Source organism: Gorilla gorilla, chromosome 2, assembly GCF_029281585.2.
Source record: "Gorilla gorilla gorilla isolate KB3781 chromosome 2, NHGRI_mGorGor1-v2.1_pri, whole genome shotgun sequence".
NCBI lineage: Eukaryota > Metazoa > Chordata > Mammalia > Primates > Hominidae > Gorilla > Gorilla gorilla.
The window spans coordinates 26,163,047-26,185,336 of NC_086017.1; the positions used below are offsets into that span (position 1 = coordinate 26,163,047).

The 22,290-nt window shown below is 44.5% G+C and overlaps 2 protein-coding genes across 6 annotated transcripts in view; one reads left to right on the plus strand and one right to left on the minus strand.

The window, feature by feature from the left end:
- OXNAD1 (oxidoreductase NAD binding domain containing 1) overlaps positions 1-16,289 on the plus strand; it is an 87,251-nt gene extending 70,962 nt beyond the window's left edge. The window contains exon 10 of the mRNA XM_055381127.2: positions 771-16,289. The gene's annotated coding sequence lies outside the window, so the exon portion shown is untranslated. The remainder of the gene's footprint in view (positions 1-770) is intronic.
- The window catches only part of RFTN1 (raftlin, lipid raft linker 1), a 207,576-nt gene that overhangs the window by 20,475 nt on the left and 164,811 nt on the right, over positions 1-22,290 (minus strand). For all 5 annotated transcript variants that reach the window (XM_055381122.2, XM_019023757.4, XM_055381124.2 and 2 more), the window contains exon 7: positions 21,598-21,713. In XM_055381122.2, coding sequence (XP_055237097.1) covers positions 21,598-21,713 — 116 coding nt within the window. The remainder of the gene's footprint in view (positions 1-21,597; positions 21,714-22,290) is intronic.

The window sequence follows — 22,290 nt, forward strand, 5'->3', positions numbered from 1 at the left end:
TGGTTCCCATCCAGTGGAGCCCATGGAGGTGAGGTGGAGGAAGGGAGAAGGGAAGGGGCGACCTGCTGCTCTGTGGAGAAACAGCAAAGCCCTCTGCAGCCAGCACAGCCGGCCTTCCTCACCCTCAGCCTCCCAGGCCTTTGCGGGAGGGAGGGACAGGCACGCTGGCCGGCTAGAGATGTTGTTTTCTCCTTTGTTTTATGCACAATGCCCCAGAAAAACATTTTGCTGATATGTAATTAGGACAACATAATAGAGTCTAAGAGAGCAGTCTTCTCATTTTAGACAACTTAGGCTTTCATAATGTTCAAAGAGAATAATTTTTTTTTTTTTTTTTTAAAAGCTTAGTTCTTAGATGCAGAAAAGGGGGCAGAGGAAAATACATGTAGTGCATAAAAAGCTTCAGTTCCGAGACTCTTTACCCACCCAGTGCTGGTGAATTCACATCTTTGTCTCATTTTCTCTACCAGGTAAGAAAGGCAGCAAACTCGGTAGCCTTTTAGGAGCTCAACGAAATAAAAAATAATTGTTATTATTACATGAAACATATTGTTTGGAAGAATGGTGTCTATTATGACTTCCCTGTGTCCAGGCCACTTTCCAACACAGCTCGGCAGCTCCTCCCATAAGAGGGAGAGTCCCTCTGGTCACCCCTTGAATCTTGGCTGGTCTTGGAACTTGCTCTGACAAATAGGATATGGCAGATGTGACATTACGGTCATCCTGAACCTAGGCCTCAAGGAGCCTTGCTGTTTCTGCTCACTCTCCAGGAACCCTGCCTACGCCATGAGGACAGGCCCAGGCTAGCCTTCGGATGATGAGAGACCTGTGGCCCTGCTAAGCAGCAGACGTGAGAGATGCCATCTTGGAGCTGCTAGCTGTGGTCCACCCATCAGCGCCTGCAGGCACATGCTGAGATTAGTCGATTTCCTAAAAGTTGAAGGAAAAATCACCCAGCTGACCTGTTTGGGTTATGATTTTAACTCACTAAGCTTTGGGGAGCTTTATTACACAGCAGAAGCTAACTGGTGTATTACTATTATTACTATTATTCTAAGAACCAAATACCAGGCAAACCTCTAGGAGGAAAATTGTAATGAAAGTCACCTCATTGATTTGTGGCCGGGCTCAGTGGCTCATGCCTGTAATCTCTGCACTTTGGGAGGCAGAGGTGGGTGGATCATGAGGTCAGGAGATCGAGACCACCCTGGCCAACATGGTGAAACCTCGTCTCTACTAAAAATACAAAAATTAGCCAAGCATGGTGGCAGGTGCCTGTAGTCCCAGCTACTCGGGAGGCTGAGGCAGGAGAATCGCTTGAACCCAGGAGGCGGAGGTTGCAGTGAGCCCAGATCGCGCCACTGCACTCCAGCCTGGCGACAGAGCGAGACTCCATCTCAAAAAAAAAAAAAAAAAAAGAAAAGAAAGTCACCTCATCTGATTTGAGAGAAATACATGATATAGTCACTGCTGAAGGGGAGTGTTCCTAATTTGTCACCACACTCAAGGCTGGCACACCTAGCCCTTATTTGCTCCAGGCCGGACACTTTGGCCTTGCATTACCTCTGGAGCCCTGAACTCTAATTTATGATAACTTACTGTGAGGCCCAGCAGTGCCACCAGCTTGCCCTGGAAGAGAGAGATAAAAACCCACACTGGGTAGATCGTCCTAGCTCGAGACGTTGCCCTGGCTTCTCCTAAAGCACCATGCCAAGCTGGCAAGAAAACCAAACCTGCATGTGCAAGATAACATTCTCCTGGATTCTGGGACACGCTGGGTGATCTGGTCCTGGTACATGCGGTTTCTCTAACGTCAGTTACTTGGAAGGCAGAAAGAAGAAAGGGGCTACGGGATAGAAGGGCAGGAGATGGCATGCATCCTTATTATCAGGGGTGTCTGCCCACACACACCTGCATGAGCAGAATGAGAACCAGGCAAGGCATGCAACCACGCAAGGCTCCTGATCACAAGGAAGGTAATGAGGCCGGACATGCGGCAGCTAAGGGGCGACGGCTGGGGCCAACTCTGACCCGTAGCAGGGACAGGCACTGCAGTTCTGACTGTGGTTAAGCAACACAAAGCTGTCACATCCTGTCAGCTGCTCATCGGGACCACGTACGCAATAGCACAGGGCTCCTGTCCTCTAGAAGTTGACATCTTAAACACACATTGAGTGCTTCAGGGTGAGGGGGTCCTCCCAGGCCAACTTAATAATAGCTTTGTTTGATAACAATTAAAAAAGAAACATTTTCTCCATCCAGAGACTTGCCACGTCCCTCCTACTGGCTTTGATGAGACAGAAAACTAGGCTTTCTGGGAGTAAATGGGACTTGCTACTTTATTACTCTCTTTAGACTATCAGAGATGAATGAGGGATCCTATATCATATCTTTAGCCCTTCTTTCTGATTTTTCACCTTATGTATTACCTAGAAAAGAGAAAAGGGATTGAAAAAAGGAGCTTCTCCAAAGTGTGTAACTAAAAAGTTGTTTATTTTGGAGTTGGGGACCTGGGGAGAGAGCCAGTCTGTCTGCAGGAATTCTAGAACCCAAAACTGTCAACGTTGTCCCCTCCACCTATCAGCAGTGGATTCCTAACAGCTTACTGATAATCATAAAATGCAAACCCAGAAGAGGTCTCTGAATAAAGGTTGGTTCAAAACCTTAAGAGACAGGGAAATGGAGATTAAAGATTATTTCACTGTCCTAGCTAACAACGAACAGAGCCACACAACACACCATGTGCTAGGCTGTCACAGTCTTGACTCACTAAGGAAGGGATTGGGTAAGACATGGGATTTGTCTCTCCCTAACTTTCTCTGCCTGGTAACTTCAAAGGTGCCACGTTCTCAAGCCATGCTGGAGCAATCACAGTTGGCCAATATTCTCTTTGTGGTGACTCAACTGTCAGTATCATGTTGCTATGGCTACCACAATTCTCGCTCAGCCCTCCCTCCTTATGCTCTGCTCTTATTTAAACCAAATTGCACTGCACTAATCCCACAGCATGCTCTTTGAGGACCCAGCTCTGATAGGGCTTCTGAGGTGCCAGAAACCTCCAGCTGGAATATCCTGCCTTCAGGACACATCAGACATCTGGCTGTTCATTAGTCCAATGTTACAAGTCCTGCAGTCCACCTCCCACTCTATCTGGCTCCCTGCTCTACCAGAGATAAATCCACCAGAGCCATAACAGATGCGCTGCCGGGTCCCCATCAGCATCTGCACTGAGACCTACCACGGGACAAACCAATGATGAAAAAACCAAAGTCCAGAAAATGAAAATGGTCTCAGAGAGACTGGCCAATCCTATTTGGGGTCCTCTAGAAAATTCTCCCGTCACTCTGTTCCCTGTCCTACCATTTCCACATATTGCTCATGACTTGGTGCTTCATTTTTCTGCCCCTGCACTAGAACACAAACTCCACAGAGGCAAGGAGTTTATCTTGTTCCTGATGAATCCCAGGCACTTAAGGAAGTATTTGTTCGATAATTAGTTGTTGAGTGAGTGAATAAATGCACCTGTCCTAGCATTTTGTGGGTAGGTTCTGCCACCATTGTCTTGTATTCTCAAAGTCTTACCAAAATTGCTGTAAATCATACCTAAAATGAGACATGAGTTTGCCACCAAAAATGTGAATTAATTTGCCAGGATGCTGTGTTACCATTTTTATGGGTATTTTGCATGTGGAAGTTGGAAGTATATTCACGTATGAAAATTAGACACAGTCATGGCCAGTTATTTAGCTGGCCACACACAAACTTGTTTCTTCCCTGTTTCTGTTCCATTGCCATGCGTTACAGAGGGTCGTATCAGGAGGTAGTGTGTTTCTCCATCTCTTGACTCTGAGCTGGTTTTGTGACTTTCTTTGGCCAATAGTACATTAACAAATATGATGCAAACCACAGCATGAAATAAGCTAGCACATTGGGGCTTGCCCACTTGCTGCTTTTGGGAATCCCGTGGCTGCCATCCTGTGAAGAGGTTCAGGTTAGCTTACTGAAAGTTAAGATACACAAGGCTCTGTTCTAGCCAACTGCCAGACATATGAATGAGGCCACTCTAGATCATTCAGCTACCAGCTGACATATGAGAGAGCCCAGCAGAGATCAGCAAGGTTGCCCTATGGCTGAAAAATTGATCAGATGACCTAAAGAATCATCAGCTAATACATGGTTATTTGAAGCCACTAAGTTTGGAATGGTTAGTTACACAGCAGAAGCCAACTGATAGAGACTGAAAAAAAAACATCCAACAAACATTTAATGGAGATGAGTGTATCTGCTTCTTTCAAAGTTACCTTGTCTTTATACAGGAAGGTAACTCTGCAGTTATAGATTTTAAATAGAATAATGCTTTTGTGCTAATCCCTACCCCTCACCTTCTTGTCCAAACCGTTTCTGAACAACATCAAGAATTTTCAAGGTGAAGTCAAAGGTGAAATTTGTTTTCGTGGGATAAAAATTCCCTAGTTTCAAAAAGTAAGGCCCTCAAGAGAATGAGAAGACAAGTCAAAGACTAGGAGAAATATCTGCAAAAGCCATATCTGATAAAGGACTTTTATCCAAAATATACAAAGAATTCATAAGACTAAACAATAAATCAACAAACAACCCAATTTAAAAATGGGCAAAAGTTCTGAACAAATACCTCACCAAAGAAGATATGCAGGTAGCAAATAATAAGCATATAAAAAGATGCTCAATATCATATGTCATTAGGGAAATGCAAATAAGACAGTCCACCTTAGAATGGCCACATTAGAACGGCCAAGATCCATAACACTGACAATACTTAATGCCGGTGAGGATGTGGAACAGCAGCAACTCTCATTCACTGTGGTGGGGACGCAAAATAGTACAGCCACTACAGAAGACAGTTTGGCAGTTTCTTACAAAACTAGACATACTTTACAATATGATCCAGCAATCATACTCCTTGGTATTTACGCAAATAAGCTGAAAACTTTTGTCCACACAGAAACCTACACATGGCTGTTTACAGCAGCTTTATTCATAATTGCTAAAACTTGGAAGCAACCAAGATGCCCTTCAGTAACTGATAGAGAAACTGCAGTGGGACCACACAATGAAATATTATCCAGCACTAAAAAGCAATGAGCTCTCAAGAGATGGAGAAGCCTTAAATCCATATTACTAAGTGAAAGAAGCGAACTGGAAAAGGCTACATACTGTATGGGAACTCTGTAGATTCAGTTCAGTTTTGCTAAGAACCTAAAACTACTCTAAAATATAAAGTTTATTTTTCTAAAAAAAAGTAAGGACCTTGAATCAAAACTGACATGAATTACAGTGATATTGCTAAAGAATATTAATGGTATACAAGAGCAAGAAAATTGAAGTCAGCAAAAACCCACCAATGGAAAACTAATTAAATAAATTAAAATAAAATTGTTCATAGATTGAAGTACTCTATGGCCATTACAAATAATGAAGTAAAAGCCTAATAACAGAAACACTTTCAGCATACAGTTACATACAAAAATGTATAACAGTATGAAGAGTATGATATCATTTTTGTAAAAAATATGCAAATATAGACAGAATTTACACAGGAAGGATTATCCTAAGATGCTATGCAGCTGCCTTCTAGTGATGCTGAAAGTTGGGGTTTGCTTTTCTTTCTTTTCTTCACCTGTATTTTCTAAATTATCTTTAATGACCACGTGTCACTTTTTTCAACATCTTTATTGATATATAATTGAGATATCTTAAAATTCACCTATTTAAAGCCAACAATTCAGTGGTTTATAATATATTCAGAGTTATACAACCATCACCACAATCTAAGTTTACACCACTTTCATCACCCCCCACACCAATACCCTGTACCTATTAGCAGTCACTCCCCTTTCCCCCCACCCACCCCGAGGCAACCACGAGTCCACTTTTTGTCTCTATGCACTTGCCTCACCTGGATATTTCATATAAATGGATTCATATAATATGTGGTCTTTTGCAACTGGCTTCTTTCACTTTAGCATATGTTCAAGGTTCATACATGTAGCATATATCAGTAGTTTACTCCTTTTTATTGCGAAATAATATTCCATCATATGGATATACCATAGTTTATTCGTCATTTGATGAACATTTAAGTTGTTTCTACTTTTTGGACATTACAAATACAGCTGCCATCAACATTAATGTACATAGGTCTTTATGTGGACATATGTTTTCATTTCTCTTAAATATAGGGGTGGAATTGCTGGGTCATATGGTAACTATGTTTAACATTTTGAGAAAGTGTCCATGGATCACTTTTATAAAAATAAAAAAAGTTATAAGAATGAAAGCAGAGGCCTCTTGGCCTCACTAGACTAGTTCTCAAGCCTTCTTAAGTCTAATTTGCCAAGCCTAATTTGCCACTTCACCCGAAAAGGATGTTTAAAGAGGCCACTGATTTAAAAGCTATGTGTCAACATGCATGCCCAGCTTATTCAAGTTGGAAGGGGTCAGGGTGGACCTCTAGTCCAGTGGCTGCTAGGCCTGGCTGAATTTTTTACATGCAGTTCCCTAATCTCCACCCCGAAGACCCACTGACTTTGAGTCTCCAGGGAGGCAGAGTGACTTGGGAATGCATATTTTTTTGTTGTTTTTTTGAGACAGAGTCTCGTTCTGTCACCCAGGCTGGAGTGTAATGGCATGATCTCAGCTCACTGCAGCCTCAACCTCCCAGGCTCAAGTGAGCCTCCCACTACAGCCCCTCTGAGTAGCTGGGAATACAGGCACACACCACCATGCCCAGCTAATTTTTATTTTTTTAATGTAGAGAGACAAGGTCTCACTATGTTGCCCAGGCTGGTTTTGAACTCCTGGGCTTAAACAGTCCTCCCACTTCAGCCTCCCAAAGAGCTGGGATTACAGGCATAAGCCAGCCAGCCAGAATGTGAATTTTTAATAAGTCCTCAGGTGATTCTGAGGACTAGCAAGGTTTGGGAACCACTGTGCTAGTCCTTCCTGCCTAAAACATCACTCCTAATTAGTGGTGATGGAACATCCAAGTCACACCAGCATCTGGGAGTTGACAATCCTAGGCCCCAGCCACTTCCTCTGCTAAAGAGTTCCACATACACTCTCCAATTAGACCTAGTTTTTCCCTTACAATCAACAAAAACAGTGTACTTCCTTCCTCATAAGTCAGCCCTTCAAAGATATGAGGAAGCCAGCTACCTGATTACCCTTGTTTTTTCCTCCTCCAAGATAAACATGTCCAATTGTTTCCCACCATTTCCAAGTGTCTCCCGCATCACTGTCACTTTCACCTGTACCCTAGAGTCTGCTGATGTTTCTCATCAAATATGGCAGTCATGGTGGAACCTAAGACTCTAAGTCAGCCAGCACTGGACTGAAGAAAACAGGGAGAAGTCCTTCATGCATGTGTTTTCATAAATTTGGTCAAAGATATCTGTTCTAAAAGCAGTGCTAACCTCATATTATCCAATTATTTATTCAATCAATGTTTGTTAAAAACCTGCAACACAAAAGGAACTAATTTGGATCCAGAAACCATGAATATAAGGAATGGCTGGTCCCTGACTCAAGGAGTTTGCATAGCAATTTGATAACTTCAGTAATTCCTCGGTAAGGTGAAATGTGGTTGTTTCAAAAGGAGGGGAGAGCAAAGCCAGCTGATAGTCTTATAGATGGCCCCACAAAGCTGGTGGCATTAGGGTTGGGCTGGAAAGGACGAGCAGCTGCCTCAAAAGTGAAGATCTGAGGTGGAGCAGGGTCTCAGCAGAGAGTGAGCAACCAGAAAGAAACATGGGCTGTGATCTGGAAATGTTCACTGGGTCACAGCCCAGAGCACTTGGAGGGAAGCAGTAGAGACATTCTTGGCCTATATTAACTCTTTTTCATTGGAATTGCTGTCAAATCAGGTATTCTTCATTCTATATTATTGACTTTTTTGAGCTTAAATACAATTTGTTGATACTTAAATGTATTCCTATTACATTTTATTGGGCTGGTTTGGGTCCAACATTCATATACTAAGAAGTAACAGATTGGATGGAGTTTAAGAAGTCAGGGAAACCTACTCAAAAAAGAAAGTGGATTAGATCAGTAATTTTCAAGGTTTTTTTTTTTTTTAAATTAGTAGGATGCTTCCTACAGGCATCAACTATAATCTAATTTAGAAACAACAGGTAAAAACAGATACATTCAGAAAAGGCGGCTCTGGTTGACACTGGCATGGGTGGGTGGTCCAGAGTCTTTCCCACTCTCAGACATGCCCTGGCCTTCTTCCCCCTTGCCCAACTAGAATGCTTTATGTGGAGCCCAAGAGCATCCATGTTCTTATTCTTAGATCCCAAGGGCCACCCAAGATATTCTGTGGCCTCCCAGAATCAGGTCTCTTCAGGTCCACCACCTTCTAGATCCCTGCACAAGCCCCTGAAAAAGATGTGAAACAGGCCAAGGCACAGGATGGCATCAGAAAGCTCATGAAGACAGACCTCCTCCCAATGAAAGCACATCGTTGCCAAGTGCGGCCTCAACCAGTTATACACCACCCATAGGCCCTTCCTTTTTATTTAGTTGTATTAAAAGCCTTGGCCAGGTGAATCTCAAAGAACATATTTCAAGGAGTGGTGGTGAGTGAACACATAACTACAAGAACACCCCCCAACCTTTTATGCTCACTGATTTAATATACTTCAGTTCTCTCTCGAGAACCATTTGCCCTCTCTTCATCTGTGGCTCTCAAACTATGCATTTTAAGCTCTTTTAGGGGGCCACATGGAAAGCGTAAGAAATGGGGGCAGCCCCCAGGAGCAAAGACCAGCTCCTGGATAACTGCCTGCAAGAAAACAAGGACCTCAGACCTGCAACCACAAGGCCAACAACCTAAGTGAGCTTGGAAGTGGATTCTTCCCCACCAAAACCTCTAATAAGGCACACAGCTCTGCTGACATCCCATTTCAGTGTTTTGAGACCCTAAGCAGCAGACGACCCAGTTCAGCCCACCTGGATTTCTGGCCCACAGAAACTGTAAGATAATAAGTAGGGTGTGTGTGTGTGTGTGTGTGTGTTTAAAGCTCTTATAGAATTATCTCCCACTTTTTTATCTCAAACACATTGGGAAAACCTAAAGATATAGCCCTTGTTATCACATTGAGCCCTTAACTTGCCACAGGATGCATAAACATTATTTTTGGGCATGTTGTGAGGGTGTTTCTGGAAAAGATTAGCATTTGAATGGGTCAACTGAGTAGACCAGATGGCCATCCCCAGTGTGGGTGAACATCATCCAGTCATTGAGGACCTGAACAGAACAAAGGGTGGAGGAAGGCTGAATTAACACCGCCTGACTGCTTCAACAGGAACGTCCATCTTCTGCCCTTGTTGCTCCTGGTTCTCAGGGCTTGGGACCTGGACTGGAGTCCACACCATCAGCTGCTAGCTCTCAGGCCTCTGAACTATACCACTGGCTTTCCTGGGTCTCCAGCTTGCAGATAGCAGACTGTGGGACTCCTCAGCCTCCATAATCACATGAGCCAAAACCTTATAATAAATCTCTGTGTCTCTGTGTGTGTATGTGTGTGCGTGTGCACATGTGCATGTGTATAATCTCCTACTGGTTCTGTTTTACTGGAGAACCCCAATACACTTCTTTCTTGTTGTTCTGTGGCATACACTGAATATTTTAAACCGCATTTGTCACAGGATTTTGAAAACGTGATCATTTGTTTCATCCTCTCTTCCTCTGCAGCAAGAATCAAAATTCACTTTGCCCCATGATCTTCACCAGAACGGCATACTTGCCTCTCCCCTCGTCAGATTTAAAAGGTTCCTATGATTTAGGGTCTTCCAGCACCCCTCAGGAAGCTTGACAATGAAGAGGAATTACTGATGAATGTGGAAAGGCCAGGGGGTGGACATTCATTTTTAATGACTACACACCTTCCCTTGACTAAATGGAATCAATCCTTCCTGCCTGAATTTCATCCATTCATCATGCTCTCACAGTGGCTGACACACAGTAGGAACTCAATATTTATTTGTTGGATAAATTTTTAAAAAGATATAACTTACTTGTATCACTAAATTTTGTATATGAAGTGAAATATGGCTGTCTGAGAAAATAGGACAATTGAGTTTATGGAAGAAAAAAGTGCAGATAAAGATTAAAGGTCAAATACTTCCTTTTGTCATCTCATTATCCAAACCGTCAACAAGTCCAGTGTTCTGGAAAATACCTCTAGGAGCATCCTGCCTTGCTAGTCCCCCTCAGTGGCACAGTCTGTTGGCTGCCAAAGCCAACAGCCCTTCGATGGCCCAGGGCTTCTTCCTCACTGACACCCCCCAGGCCTGGACAACCATGACTCTTGACAAGTGGCATGGGTCTGTGACTCAGTCCTGGCCAATGAGACCTGAGGAAATCTCTGTTGTGGGTTTCTAGGAAAGGTTTTACTTGCTAATAAAAAGGGACATGTGGCAGGAAAAAACTGCCCCATTCTTCACCGTTGTCATCACATTTGCATGAGACACCTAGAATTGCCACAGTCACCTTGTGAGGAGGATCATAAGGAGAGCCCTGCAGACAGGCTGAGGATGAGTACAGAAAGATGGCAGCATCTGGATCCCTGGTGGCATCTTTAAGCCGTTGAAAAAGCTGACTCTGCAACCTCCCCACCTTGCTCTAGACTTCCTGCTCAATGAGATGAGATGAACACCCCTACGGCTTAAGCCACTTTTAGTTGGATTTCCTGCTATGAACGGTGGAAAGCAACCCAACTGACACCCATGACCACCACCCTTATTCTATTTCCCTGGGCTTCTGTTGGCCTTTCCCCCATTCTGGCCCTTTCTCCAGGGCCAATTGTCCCAATGTACAGCTCTCTGATGAAAATCCCACTATGGCTCCCTTCAACCCATTGCAAAAATCCAGGCCCTCGCCTCAACCACACGGTCTTCCCCAGACTTTTCACATGCAAACATACTGTCAAGGACACCCTACAGGGCGACCCTAGAGAGACGTCCATGCATGTTATATCCATTTTCTAGGGGGGCTATAACAAATGACCACAAAATTGGTGGATTACAACAATAGAAATTTCTCACAGTTCTGGAAGCCAGAAGTTCAAAATCAGTATCACTGGGTCAAAAATCAAGGTTATAACAGGCCCATGCTCCTTTTGGAGGCTAGGGGGAGAATCTGCTCATTGTTTTTTTCCGGCACTAGTGGCTGCTGGCATTTCTTGTCTTGCGGCCTCACTACTCCAATCTTCAAAGCATTTTCAACTCTCTACTCTGCCTTCACCTCTATGTGTATAAAATCTCCCTCTGCCTCTCTGTTACACAGATGCATACCCACCTCTGTGTGCACACTCACCTCTGTGTGTACACCACCTCCTCTCTGGAAGGAGCTTTCTCTGTGAAAGGGGAACTAGGGAATTGAGGGTCAGAGGAGAGAGGAGGATTCAGTCTTTACTATATACACATTTGCACTGTAAGCATTTTGTTTAAAATTATTATAAAACCTCCAATAACTTTTATCTCAATTTGCAATGTAATATTCCTCAATGGAATTTTTTTACACATGCTCTTAGGTCAGGTTCCCTAGAAGCAGACCCTAAAACAAGTATTCATGTACAAGTAACTTATTAAGGATGTGCTGCCAGTGAGGGAGCGGGAGAAGTCATACAACAGAGAAGCAGCAGCCCAGGAAGGACACAATTTTAAGAACATCCCGTGACCAGCGGCTTAGTCTGATCCTGTGGGGAGCTCTGAGGGGTGAGTTATGCTCACAGTTGTCCCCATCTGAGGCCAGGGAGCAGGGCTTTCATATACCCACACTCCTCTGTCATTGACGAGGACCGCCTCAGGGGCACTTGTGGCTCTTGTTGCTTAAAGCAGGGCAGGCTCCTGGAGCTCAGGAGCAGGGCTTTGCTAAGAGGCACAAGTGCTGCCTGTTTGAGGTGAAAGCATGATGGTAAAAAGGGAGCCCAGGCATCTAGATCACTGACATTATCCATAATCAGAGGCATCTAGGAGATCACCCACATTATCTATTATTGAAGGCATCTAGGAGATCATCCACATTATCCAATATGTGTTCTAATTATAAAAAAAAATTAATAGATGTGCCTTCTCTTCCAGCTGGCCTCTGCTCCTGTCACTTCCCACAGCAGGAAGCCCCCACACTCAATTCCCTTAGCCCATCCAAGTCCTGGCTTGACTTGCCAATACCCAGCTGGAGCCCACTGTGTCCAGGAGGCCTTGTTCAGTCTCTGCTCTCTCCCAGGGCACTTCTGGTCAGCAGGGCACAATTAGCCTTGAATGCCTTCCCATTTCCTTTGTAGGATGTCTTCTTCCCGAGGCTCCTTGATGTGTGGGGCCTCAGCAAATGCCCCTTTGCATCCTTGTTCCTGGGCATCAAAAAGTAGTCACTCTCTTTGAGCCTATGGAGTTTTCCAGTTCCCTGAGAGTTGTTATGGAACCCCTAATCACCATCTCACATGGTTCTTTCTCATTTTTATGTACTCTTTCATGGATTAAGTCCAGCCCACCTGCCCCATCGGGGAGCAGGAGGACTGGTTTTGGTCCAATAGCCCATCATCTCTGTGTCCTGCCACTGCCACAATCCACACACATTTCAGAACCCCCGAGCAAGAGGCTGCTGCCAAGGAGGAGGCAGAGGGAAAATTCTGGCTAAAAGAGGTAAAAGAGGGACAGACAGCCATCCCAGGCTCCACTATCCGAGGACAGGGTCAAAGCTTCAGATCAGAAGTCAGGACTCAATAATCAGATCATGGCCTTTTGGGGTCACTATTTCTAAATGTAATCTCTTCCCCATCATTATGGGAAGAGAAATGACTTACCTGGGCAACACAAACTGTATAAACTAAGCTTTTCTCTGTGATGTTCCTAACAGCAGAAGAGTACTAGAGGCCCTCTCCAGAGACAAGAAGAAAAAGAATTTCAGAGGCTCAGAGGAAAGTTCAGTATGGCCCCATGGCAAGAAATACAGGCATTCTGGCTCCAGGTGGACTTGTCACCCTAAGATAAAAGTTGGAGGCAACTAAGGAAAACCACTGTGGCTGTAGAGATGGATGAGTGTGAATTTATAAGGACAGAAGGGGGTACCTGAGCCTCCAGGGATGGTGACAAAAGTGAGGCAAACCCAAAAGAGGAGGAATGTTGAGCCTGGAATGAGCTGAGGTGTGCAGGTGGCGTGAGGTATACACACATGCACCTCAGCCTAGAATGAGATGAGATATGCGAACTACGTATGTGCATGTGTGCACACGTATACACATATGCCATTTAAAATCATGCTCAAAGCAAGAAGTTGCACAAGAAAAGAGTATGTTCAAGACAATAAAAATGGGATTATTCAACTCCTATTTTACTTGCTTTTCTACAAGGAGACAAATTTGGCTAAAGTCTAAGAGACTTTGTGAAGTTTTCTCCCCATTAATGGCATCACAGCATTTGTATCTGATTCATCAGGATTCTCCTGAGAAAGAGAATCAGTAGGCTATCTTGTATCTAGAAAGATTCATTTTGAGGAACTGGCTTACATGACTGTGGAGGATGTAAAATCCAAAGTTTGCAGGGTAGCCCAGCAGGCTGGAAATTCCAGCAGGAGTCGATGTTGCAGTTTTGAGTCTGCAGGCTGAATTCCTTCCTCTTCCGGGATCTCAATCTTTTTTCTTAAGGCCTTCAACTGATTGAAGTCCACTCACATTATGAAGGGTAATGTGCTTTACTCTTCTACTGAGTTGAATGTTAATCACATCTAAAAATACTTTCATAGCAACACCTAGATTGGTGTTTGATCAAGTAACTGAGTACTATAGCCCAGCAAAGTTGACATAAAATTAACCATCACAGGACAATTCTGCAACTTAATTTTCTCGTTTCACATTTCCTGTAATTCCTTCCGTGTCAGCTTATACAGAATGACCTCATCTATAATAAGAATATATTATCCTTTGTTTAACCATTCCCCTACTGATGGACATGAACATTGTTACCTTTTTTGATATTACAAGTAATGCTGAGATAATATCCTTGTCTATGCCTTCTTGTGAACACATGCATTTGTTTCTTTAGAAGAGATGGACATGAAGTATGAAATTGCTGAGTCATGGATGGGAGTGGGCATTTCAAATTGTTAACAGATGTTAGCAGTTTGCCCTCTGAAGCAAACTTGAAAATTTTAAATGAGCTCAAGCTGAGATGAATCACATTTTTTTTTTTTTAAAGGAAAAGGCACTCATCCATACAGACTATTCTGTAAACAGGTGTGTAACTGTCAAGGTGAGTGGCACACAAGAATTTGATAAAAGTCAAAGTACTGAAGGCGCTGCTAAAGTAGATCTGAGGCTATTCTGACTTCCTCGTTACTCACCTGTGCTATGATTTGCTTTGCGGTGGGAAAGGATGGAGATGCAGCCTGGGAGGGGTTTGGGTGTTGATTCCTGGGCCTTTCATGGGAGTGATTATTCACAGGAAAATCATCCCTATCACAGGAAAAAGGCAGAGAACTGCTGTCTTTGGCACTAAAGACTATGATCTCAGAACCAAAGTAATTATCTTGGAGAAACTGTGGCAATAAAAGAAAAAAGCCAGATGGTTTAAAAAGAACAAATATTGGCTCCCTTGTGAATTCTAGAAACCATAGAAATTGATGTTACTCCCTGGCAAATCCTAGAGTGGATTCTTAAAGAGATGGTTGGGAGCCTTTGAAAGCAAAAGCTTGAGCCCCAGAAACCTGCAGAACTTCATGAAGAACAAGTGAGACCTAATGTGTTATTACACAGGATTCACAGGATTATGAGACAGGGTTACAGGCCAGAGTTGTTACAGAAAAGTGTCTCATCGAGCCTTTCATGTAAATACAATAGAGGAATGGAAGATGGAACAACAGGGCCACCTGAATCCACTGCAGAATGGTTTGGGTTAGTGTCAGGCACTGGTGGAGAGATTCCTGCAGCGCACCAAGGACTGTGTCCTTGCTCCAGTCTGTTTCCCATTGAGACCAGTCAGGAGCCTCCATACATATGAAGCCTTCAGGGAGGCCAAGGCTGGAAGATCCCCAGAATGAAGGATGATATAACCATGATCAGAAATGTCTTGACAGGCTGGGGAAATGGGCAGAAGCGAATAGTATGAGATAAAATGGGGGTTAACTCAACAAAAGATTGAATACGCAGGCAGAGAGTGGAGAAGAGCTGACTCCAGAGCCTCATGACAAAGTCTGCGGGGTTGCAGAGGCTGTAATCATACCCTAAGCCATTCTACCTGAAGCTGTACTCGCAGAAATCCAAGTCCACCCTGACAGAAGTCAAGTCCTCGCAGGTAGCAGCTGCTTTCTAGGATGCTCATGCCCTTCTGACCTCACCAACTGAGCACTTCAGGGGTAAGCTGTATATAAGTTAGACCCATTATCCTAATTACATGTCTTAATTTAAATGATTTAAAAGCATATAAACTATAAGTGCTAAAACAAGTTGTTTCTCAAAAAACTAAGTTGAATTCCTTGAATAGACTCAGCAAAGAACAATCACTAAAAAGTAACAACTGGCTGAATTAGGGGTGTGTTGGGTGAGGGGACTAGAAAGACTAGAAAAAAAAATCATGAAAACATGGATTCTGCAGTCAGATTCCATTGATATTTTAAAGAAACTGACACTGGGCATTGTAGCCAGCACACTTTGGGTGTGGTTTAGATGAGAAAGATGAGGCAGAACTCTACTTCAGCAGACACTCAACTCAAAAAGACTGGCAAATGGACATGTATTTACATACTTTACATTCAAATAAAATGTGTAAGATAGGAATCTGATTTTCTTTGGGTCTCTTTAATTGGCTTTTTCAATTAACCCACCAGCCACCATACCAATTGCATCAGCTGTAAGTGCTTTTTCTACTCTCTTATGTTCCATTCTGGCACCAAATTTCACAATAAGCACTGATATTCTAGAACATATTCCAGGGAGAGGGATAAACATGGAAAAGGCTCTATGGCTCAGGTAGCACCTGGTGGTGTCTATAAGCTCTGATGGGCTGTCAGGCTCAAAGATAAACAGATTCAGAGGGAAGAAGAGGGTCTCTGTCTCTGTATCTTGCTCTTTACCTATTCATCTATGTAGTTTTTTCCTTTCCAAGAATTACCCTTTCTGCTCACACACTAGACTGTAAACTCAAAGAAAGTAAACAAAATACCTGTTATAAATGCCCTATGGATAGACATTTATCTTACAACTGCCTTTAATTTTAGGCTGTAGGTTTCCAACCGAGCAAAATGCAATTATTTGTATTTGACGCTACAGGTTCCCTAGCCCAACCTCCTCTGTGCTTTTAGCATAAAACGAAGGCAATGGGGGGAGGATCTGTCTCACTGATGATACCAGGTGACTGACACAGAAAGCAGTATGTAGTGAGGGCTTACTATGTGTCAGGTCCTACATTCACAACTTTTTAATTCTCATCAGTTTTGAGAGGTTGTTACCAGTATCCCCATTTATACAACTGAAGATAGAAAAACAAAGCAGGGGTGGTTTACTTTTCACATAGTTTGTCACTCAGCTTGGAATCAGAGAGGCAGGATGCACACTCAGGCCAGACTCTGGAATCTCCGCTCTCTTGCCAACGTGCTGCACTGTCCGCACACTACATTTTCGTGTGTCCACGCACGTGAAGAGAGAGGGAAGCCAGCGAGACAAGGTGGAATTGGAATGGCACATCTACACAGAGCTGAGGAATCAGCACAGGAGGAGGAAGAGAGGCAGGAAAGGGACAGACCAGTCCCCACTGTGAGACATGAGAAAGAGCTGGTCAGGGACGTTTTGTGGTCGGAGAGCTAGAGATTATAGGCCTGCCTGGGAGGACAGTGGTTACCAGAAAAGCAGAGTTAACCAGAAGCCAAAAGGGACCTGCTCAGGCCTTAAAAAGGAAAAATCTTTCCCAGAGGCCAAAAGGGTGGGGAAAAGAAGTAGCTGGGTCTCAAGGGTAGAAGACGTGAGAGCTGGAAAAATACCCCCAGCCTTAGAGAGGGGCAGGCAGGAGAGGGGCTGTCTGCAGGCCCAAGTCAGGGTCTGACGGAGCCTCTTCAAAGAGCTGAGCTGCGGGTGAACCTGTCCCGAACTGGACGTTGCTGGGCTGTGCTGGTTACAGAGCTGTCTACACTTAGTTCCCCTAAGACAGGGATTCTCAAGGTGGGGTTCCCACATCAGCAGCAGCAGCTCACTTGAAAATGTTTTAGAAATGAAAATTCTTGGGCCCCATCTCAGAGCTACCGTTAAAGACTAAACGTTTTCTATCCTCCCACAATGCATATGTTGAAGCTCCAAGCCCTAGTTTGGCTGTATTTGGAAATGGGGCCTCTACAGAAGTAATTAAGGTTAAATGAAGTCATACACATGGGACCCTGATTCAACAGGATTAGTGTCCTTATAAGAAGAGACACCAGAGTAGCCTCCTCCCACCTGTGCGTGCTCAGAGGCAAGGGCATATGAGGATACAGTGAGAAGGAAGCCATCTGCAAGCCAGGAAGAGAGCCCTCACCAGAAACCAAACCCTCCCAGAACCTTGATCTTGGACTTTTCAGCCTCCAGAACTGAGAGGAAAGAAATTTCTGTTGTTTAATCCATCTAGTCTGGTATTTTGTTATGGCAGCCCAAGCAGACTAAGACATCCATTGAATAGGAAATAGGGGTAGAGCCTGGATAGCTGTGTTTTAAAAAGTTCTCCAGGTGATTCTGATACAAGCTCAATTTTGAGAAACACTAGTCTACCTTGGGCTGAACCAAAAAGCCTTCAACCCAATCAGCAAGCATTTACTGGAGTGCCTTGGAGAACAAAGATGAATATTCCCAGACCAAGAAACTCACAATGGAGGGAGGAAAGTGGACAAATAAATAACAATGATAGAGTACAACAGGAGCTGTGATAGGGTCATGCCCAGAGAGTTATGAGAACACAGAGGAGGGGTCTTTCACCCTGCAGGAGGTGACCTAAGAGCTGACTCCTGAAGGTTGTTTCCACCAGCTGCAAAGAGGAAGAGAAACCCATAAACCAAGGAGTACAGTCTTCCCACAAGATCTCTCCTCCATCTGCTTTCAGGAGATGTCAATCTCAGAGGCTGTGTTAGCCTGACTGCGTGGAGCAGAAACTTGAGACAGCACTGGGCAGTAAGCCTGAAGGTACTGAGGATGCCCAAGTCACCTCCTTTGACACAGTTCTGTCCCCCAGGCATTGGCACTCTAGGCCTCTGATGGAAGCAGCAGCCTTGATGATCTCAGAAATGCCTTCAGGTCTTCCTTTCATTGTCTTGGTGAATAGCATATGGCATCCTTCCACCAGCACCAATCTCCCTATCAAACAGTAGCCTGGCCAACCTTGGTTTTGTCTTCTGAATACACTTTCTCATTCTTGACAACGAAGCCAGGCTGAGAATTTTCACAATCTTTAAGCTCTGCTTCCCTTTTGATTACAAACTCCATTTGCAGTTTGTTTCTGCATTTTACTATCAACAGCCAAGAACAGCTACACTGCACCCTGAACACTTTGCTTAGAGATTTCTTCCACCAAATATCCTAGTTCATCCCTCTTTGGTTCTGCCTTCCACAAAGCGCTAGGACACGAACACAATTTAACCAAGTTCTTTGCCACTTTATAATAAGGATGGCCGTTCCTCCAGTTTCCAATACCTTGTTCCTCATTTCCATCTAAGACCTCATCAGAATGGCCTTTACTGTCCATATTTCTATGAACATTCTGATCATGACTACTTAGATAATTTCCGATAAGTCTGAGGCCCTCTCTACAGCTCTCCTCTTCTTCTGAGCCCTCAACAGAATCACCCTAACACTCCATTCACAGAAATCTAGGCTCTTTCTAGCCTGTATGTCCAAACTCTTCCAGCGTCTACCCATTACCCTGTTCCAAAGTCATTTCTACACTTTCAAGTATTTGTTATAGCAACAACCCCACTTCTTGGTACCAATTTCTGTCTCAGTCCATTCCTACTCCTATAACAATGTACCACAGGCTGGGTAATTTATAAATAATAGAAACTTATTCCTCACATTTCTGGAGGCTGGCAAGTCCAAGATCAGGCATCTTGACACTGACCAACAGGTTTCATGTCTGGCAAAGGCCCATTCCTCATAGATGGTGCCATGTAAGTGTCCTTGCATGATGAAAGGTGGAAGGCCAAAAAGGGGAGGCAGTGGTCTGCAGCCTCTCTTCTAAGGGCATTCATCCTATCCATGAGGGTGGAGCCTTCGCAGCCTCATCACTCCCGGGGTCCCACCTTTCAAATCCATCACCTTGTGGGGTACAGTTCCAACATGGGAGTGGCATCTATACCCACCCTGGTTCTTAAAATGGAGTGAGCCTCAGAATCTCCTGCAGGGCCTGCTAAAACGCAGACTGCCAGGCCCCACCCCCAGAGGGTTCAGCAGATCTGGAGTGGGGCCCAAGAATCTGCATTTCTAATAACTTCCCACATGATGCTGAGGCTACTGGTCCTGCAGTCACATTAATTTTTAAGAACCATTTTCTAGATGATTTTGGATCACTGCCATCAAGTCATCCTTTTTGAGGAACCACAGAGCCCTCCCTTAACAGCCATTTTAATATACAGACAGCAGGAATTTCACACACATCCCCATGGCCTGCCAATCACTCGGCACAGGCACATGTTTTGGGTGCAGCCATGCATCGCTACTGTTACAGCCAAATGTTACAGAGCAAACTGAATGCCGGCTGCTCAGTCCTTCAGATCCTCAACTCTTGGCATTTCATATTTCACCACCACCTGGAGCCTTCACTCCACCACACGTGATGGGCCATGTGACCTGCCCAGCTTACAAGTTGAGGAAGGACAGGGTCCTGAGAGGTGACAGGACCTGCCCACACTCGCTTGGCATCTTGGACTGAGCCTTACTTCCTCTGCATCCCATTTCTAGTTAGGAGCATGGACCCTGGAGAGACCATGGGCACCAGGGTCACACAGGAGTAACTGGTGGAGCTGATCTCACACCAGGTTGTCACCTGGTTCCTGACTTCCCTCAGGACTTCTGGCCCCTACGCTAACCAGCCCCGGATGCTGTGACTTTCCAACTCCTGCTTCTGACGATTCCAGTTCCTTTGGGTACTCCATTGCTATCACACTTGCAAGCAGTTATTTCTCATCCCTGTTCAGACGCAGGTATGCCCCCCAACAGCCTTGCTCCTCACTTCACGCGTGCTGGGAACCGCTGCAGCTTCAAAGCTGAGTAATAGTGTCCCGGGGGACATCCAACTCACCCCCCCCCATCCCATCTCCACTTCAATAACCAGGCAAGGGACTGCCTCAAGGCTGCAGTTCTGGCAGGCACAAGGGTGTGGCAAGCACTGGCTGTCTAGAGGGTCCCAGCGCCCCACACTCCTCACAAAGGGTTGTATCCACCTCTGTCTTCCCTCGGCCTGGAGAGCCCTCTTTGGCAGAGGCCCTCCCAGCAATGCCAATCCTGTGTTCTTCCAAGGCATTCAGAAATCAGTTCTCTATGTCCATGGCTGGGCACGGTGGCTCACGCTGTAATCCCAGCACTTCGACAGGCCAAGGCAGGCAGATCACTTGAGGTCAGGAGTTTGAGACCAGCCTGGCCAACGTGGTGAAACCCTGTCTTTACTAAAAATACAAAAATTAGCTGGGTGTGGTGGCGGGTGCCTGTAGTCCCAGCTACTCTGGAGGCTGAGGCAGGAGAATCGCTTGAACCCAGGAGGCAGAGGTTGCAGTGAGCCAAGATCGCGCCACTGCACTCCAGCCTGGGCGACAGAGCAAGATGCCATCTCAAAAACAAAAAACAAGAATTCAGTTCTCTATGTCCAAATAGCTTCTCCCTTTATATCCCAGACACTGTGTGTACAAGAGACTAGGCTAAAAAGTCCATGCTTCCGCAGTTAGAGAAATGCCCTTCAGGTACCCACTAGTGAATCTTGGAAGTAAATTAGCCCCTCCAAAGTCCCAGCAGAACATGGTTTGAGGAATTCCCCTTCCCACAGCAATTTGGTGGCCTCATGAGTCAACATTTCTCAAAGACATTCTTCAGTATTTAATGTGTAATCTTGGACCAGGGACCTAACCTCTCTGTGCCTCAGTTTCCTCATCTATATAACAGGGGCAATAACAGTATTTACTTAAAAGGCTTATTGTGCAGATTAAGTGAGCTCATGTGCATAACTCTAAGGATAGCTGGCAGAGGGAGCCACAGGGTCTGGCTCCAATAACTATGCTGCTCTGAGTATTACAGAGGCCACAAACTATGTGGCCTCATTTATATCACTTAGAGTTGTCACTTATATGCAAATTAATGAAAGACAACTCTCCTTCCACCAAATGGCCAGGCACACGCAATGTACTTTTCTTGCAGAAAGGGAAGAGCGGGGCCCACCCCTACCTGGGGGTGGGAAAAGAGGGGAATGAAAAGACTAAGGAGATCCTTCTACGACCTACCAGGTCAACTCCCTCTCAGAAGAAAGCCACAGCTGAGCAACAGCCCCGCGGTCAGATCAAGCAGGCGGATAAAACAATTGCTGTCTAAATAAAAGAAGCGGGGCTGCCAACCCCACACTTACTTCCAGGACTGTCCATTGTTCAACCACAATAGCATCGTAGCCCTGTATGGTTTTGCTATCTTCTGTGGAAACAGCTTCAAAGATGAATACTCCATCTGTCAAGCCATGTAAGGAATCTGTGGAAAAAGAAAAAGGCGGGGGTTGGGGGGGTTTGTAAACCGTCTGTGGCAGAAGTCTTCTAAGCAGCAAACATTTCCACTGCATTCATTAATAATCCCAATCAGAACATCTTTTCAGCATGTTAATTAAAGAAGGCACACACAAGCCATAGAGTCTATCTAGCCCTATCAGAATGAATGAGGCTAATTTACCTCACAGTTTTGAATAATATCCTTGATTTTATGAGCCCAAATTTCATTGTTAGCAATCACCATTTGATTTCACACGTTTACCTTCCTTTTCATGCTCCAGCGTCAGGATGCACTGGGGAGAACTTATCCAGGGTAAAACACAGTCATTTAGAGACAGTTTTTAGAAGCAAACTATATTTAGGTGAGGGTTTTTTTTTTTTTTTTTTTAAAGGGAAGAGATATAACACACCAGATCTGAGCTTGTCAGATGCGTTGATTTTTGGAAGTTCACATGATGTGGGCTGCAGTCCAGACAACATCTTAGGCAGCTCTTGTCAAGAGGTGGAACGTGGGGGAGAGGGAATTTTCCCAAATAATTTACCACTGGAAATGTTTCCCTGGG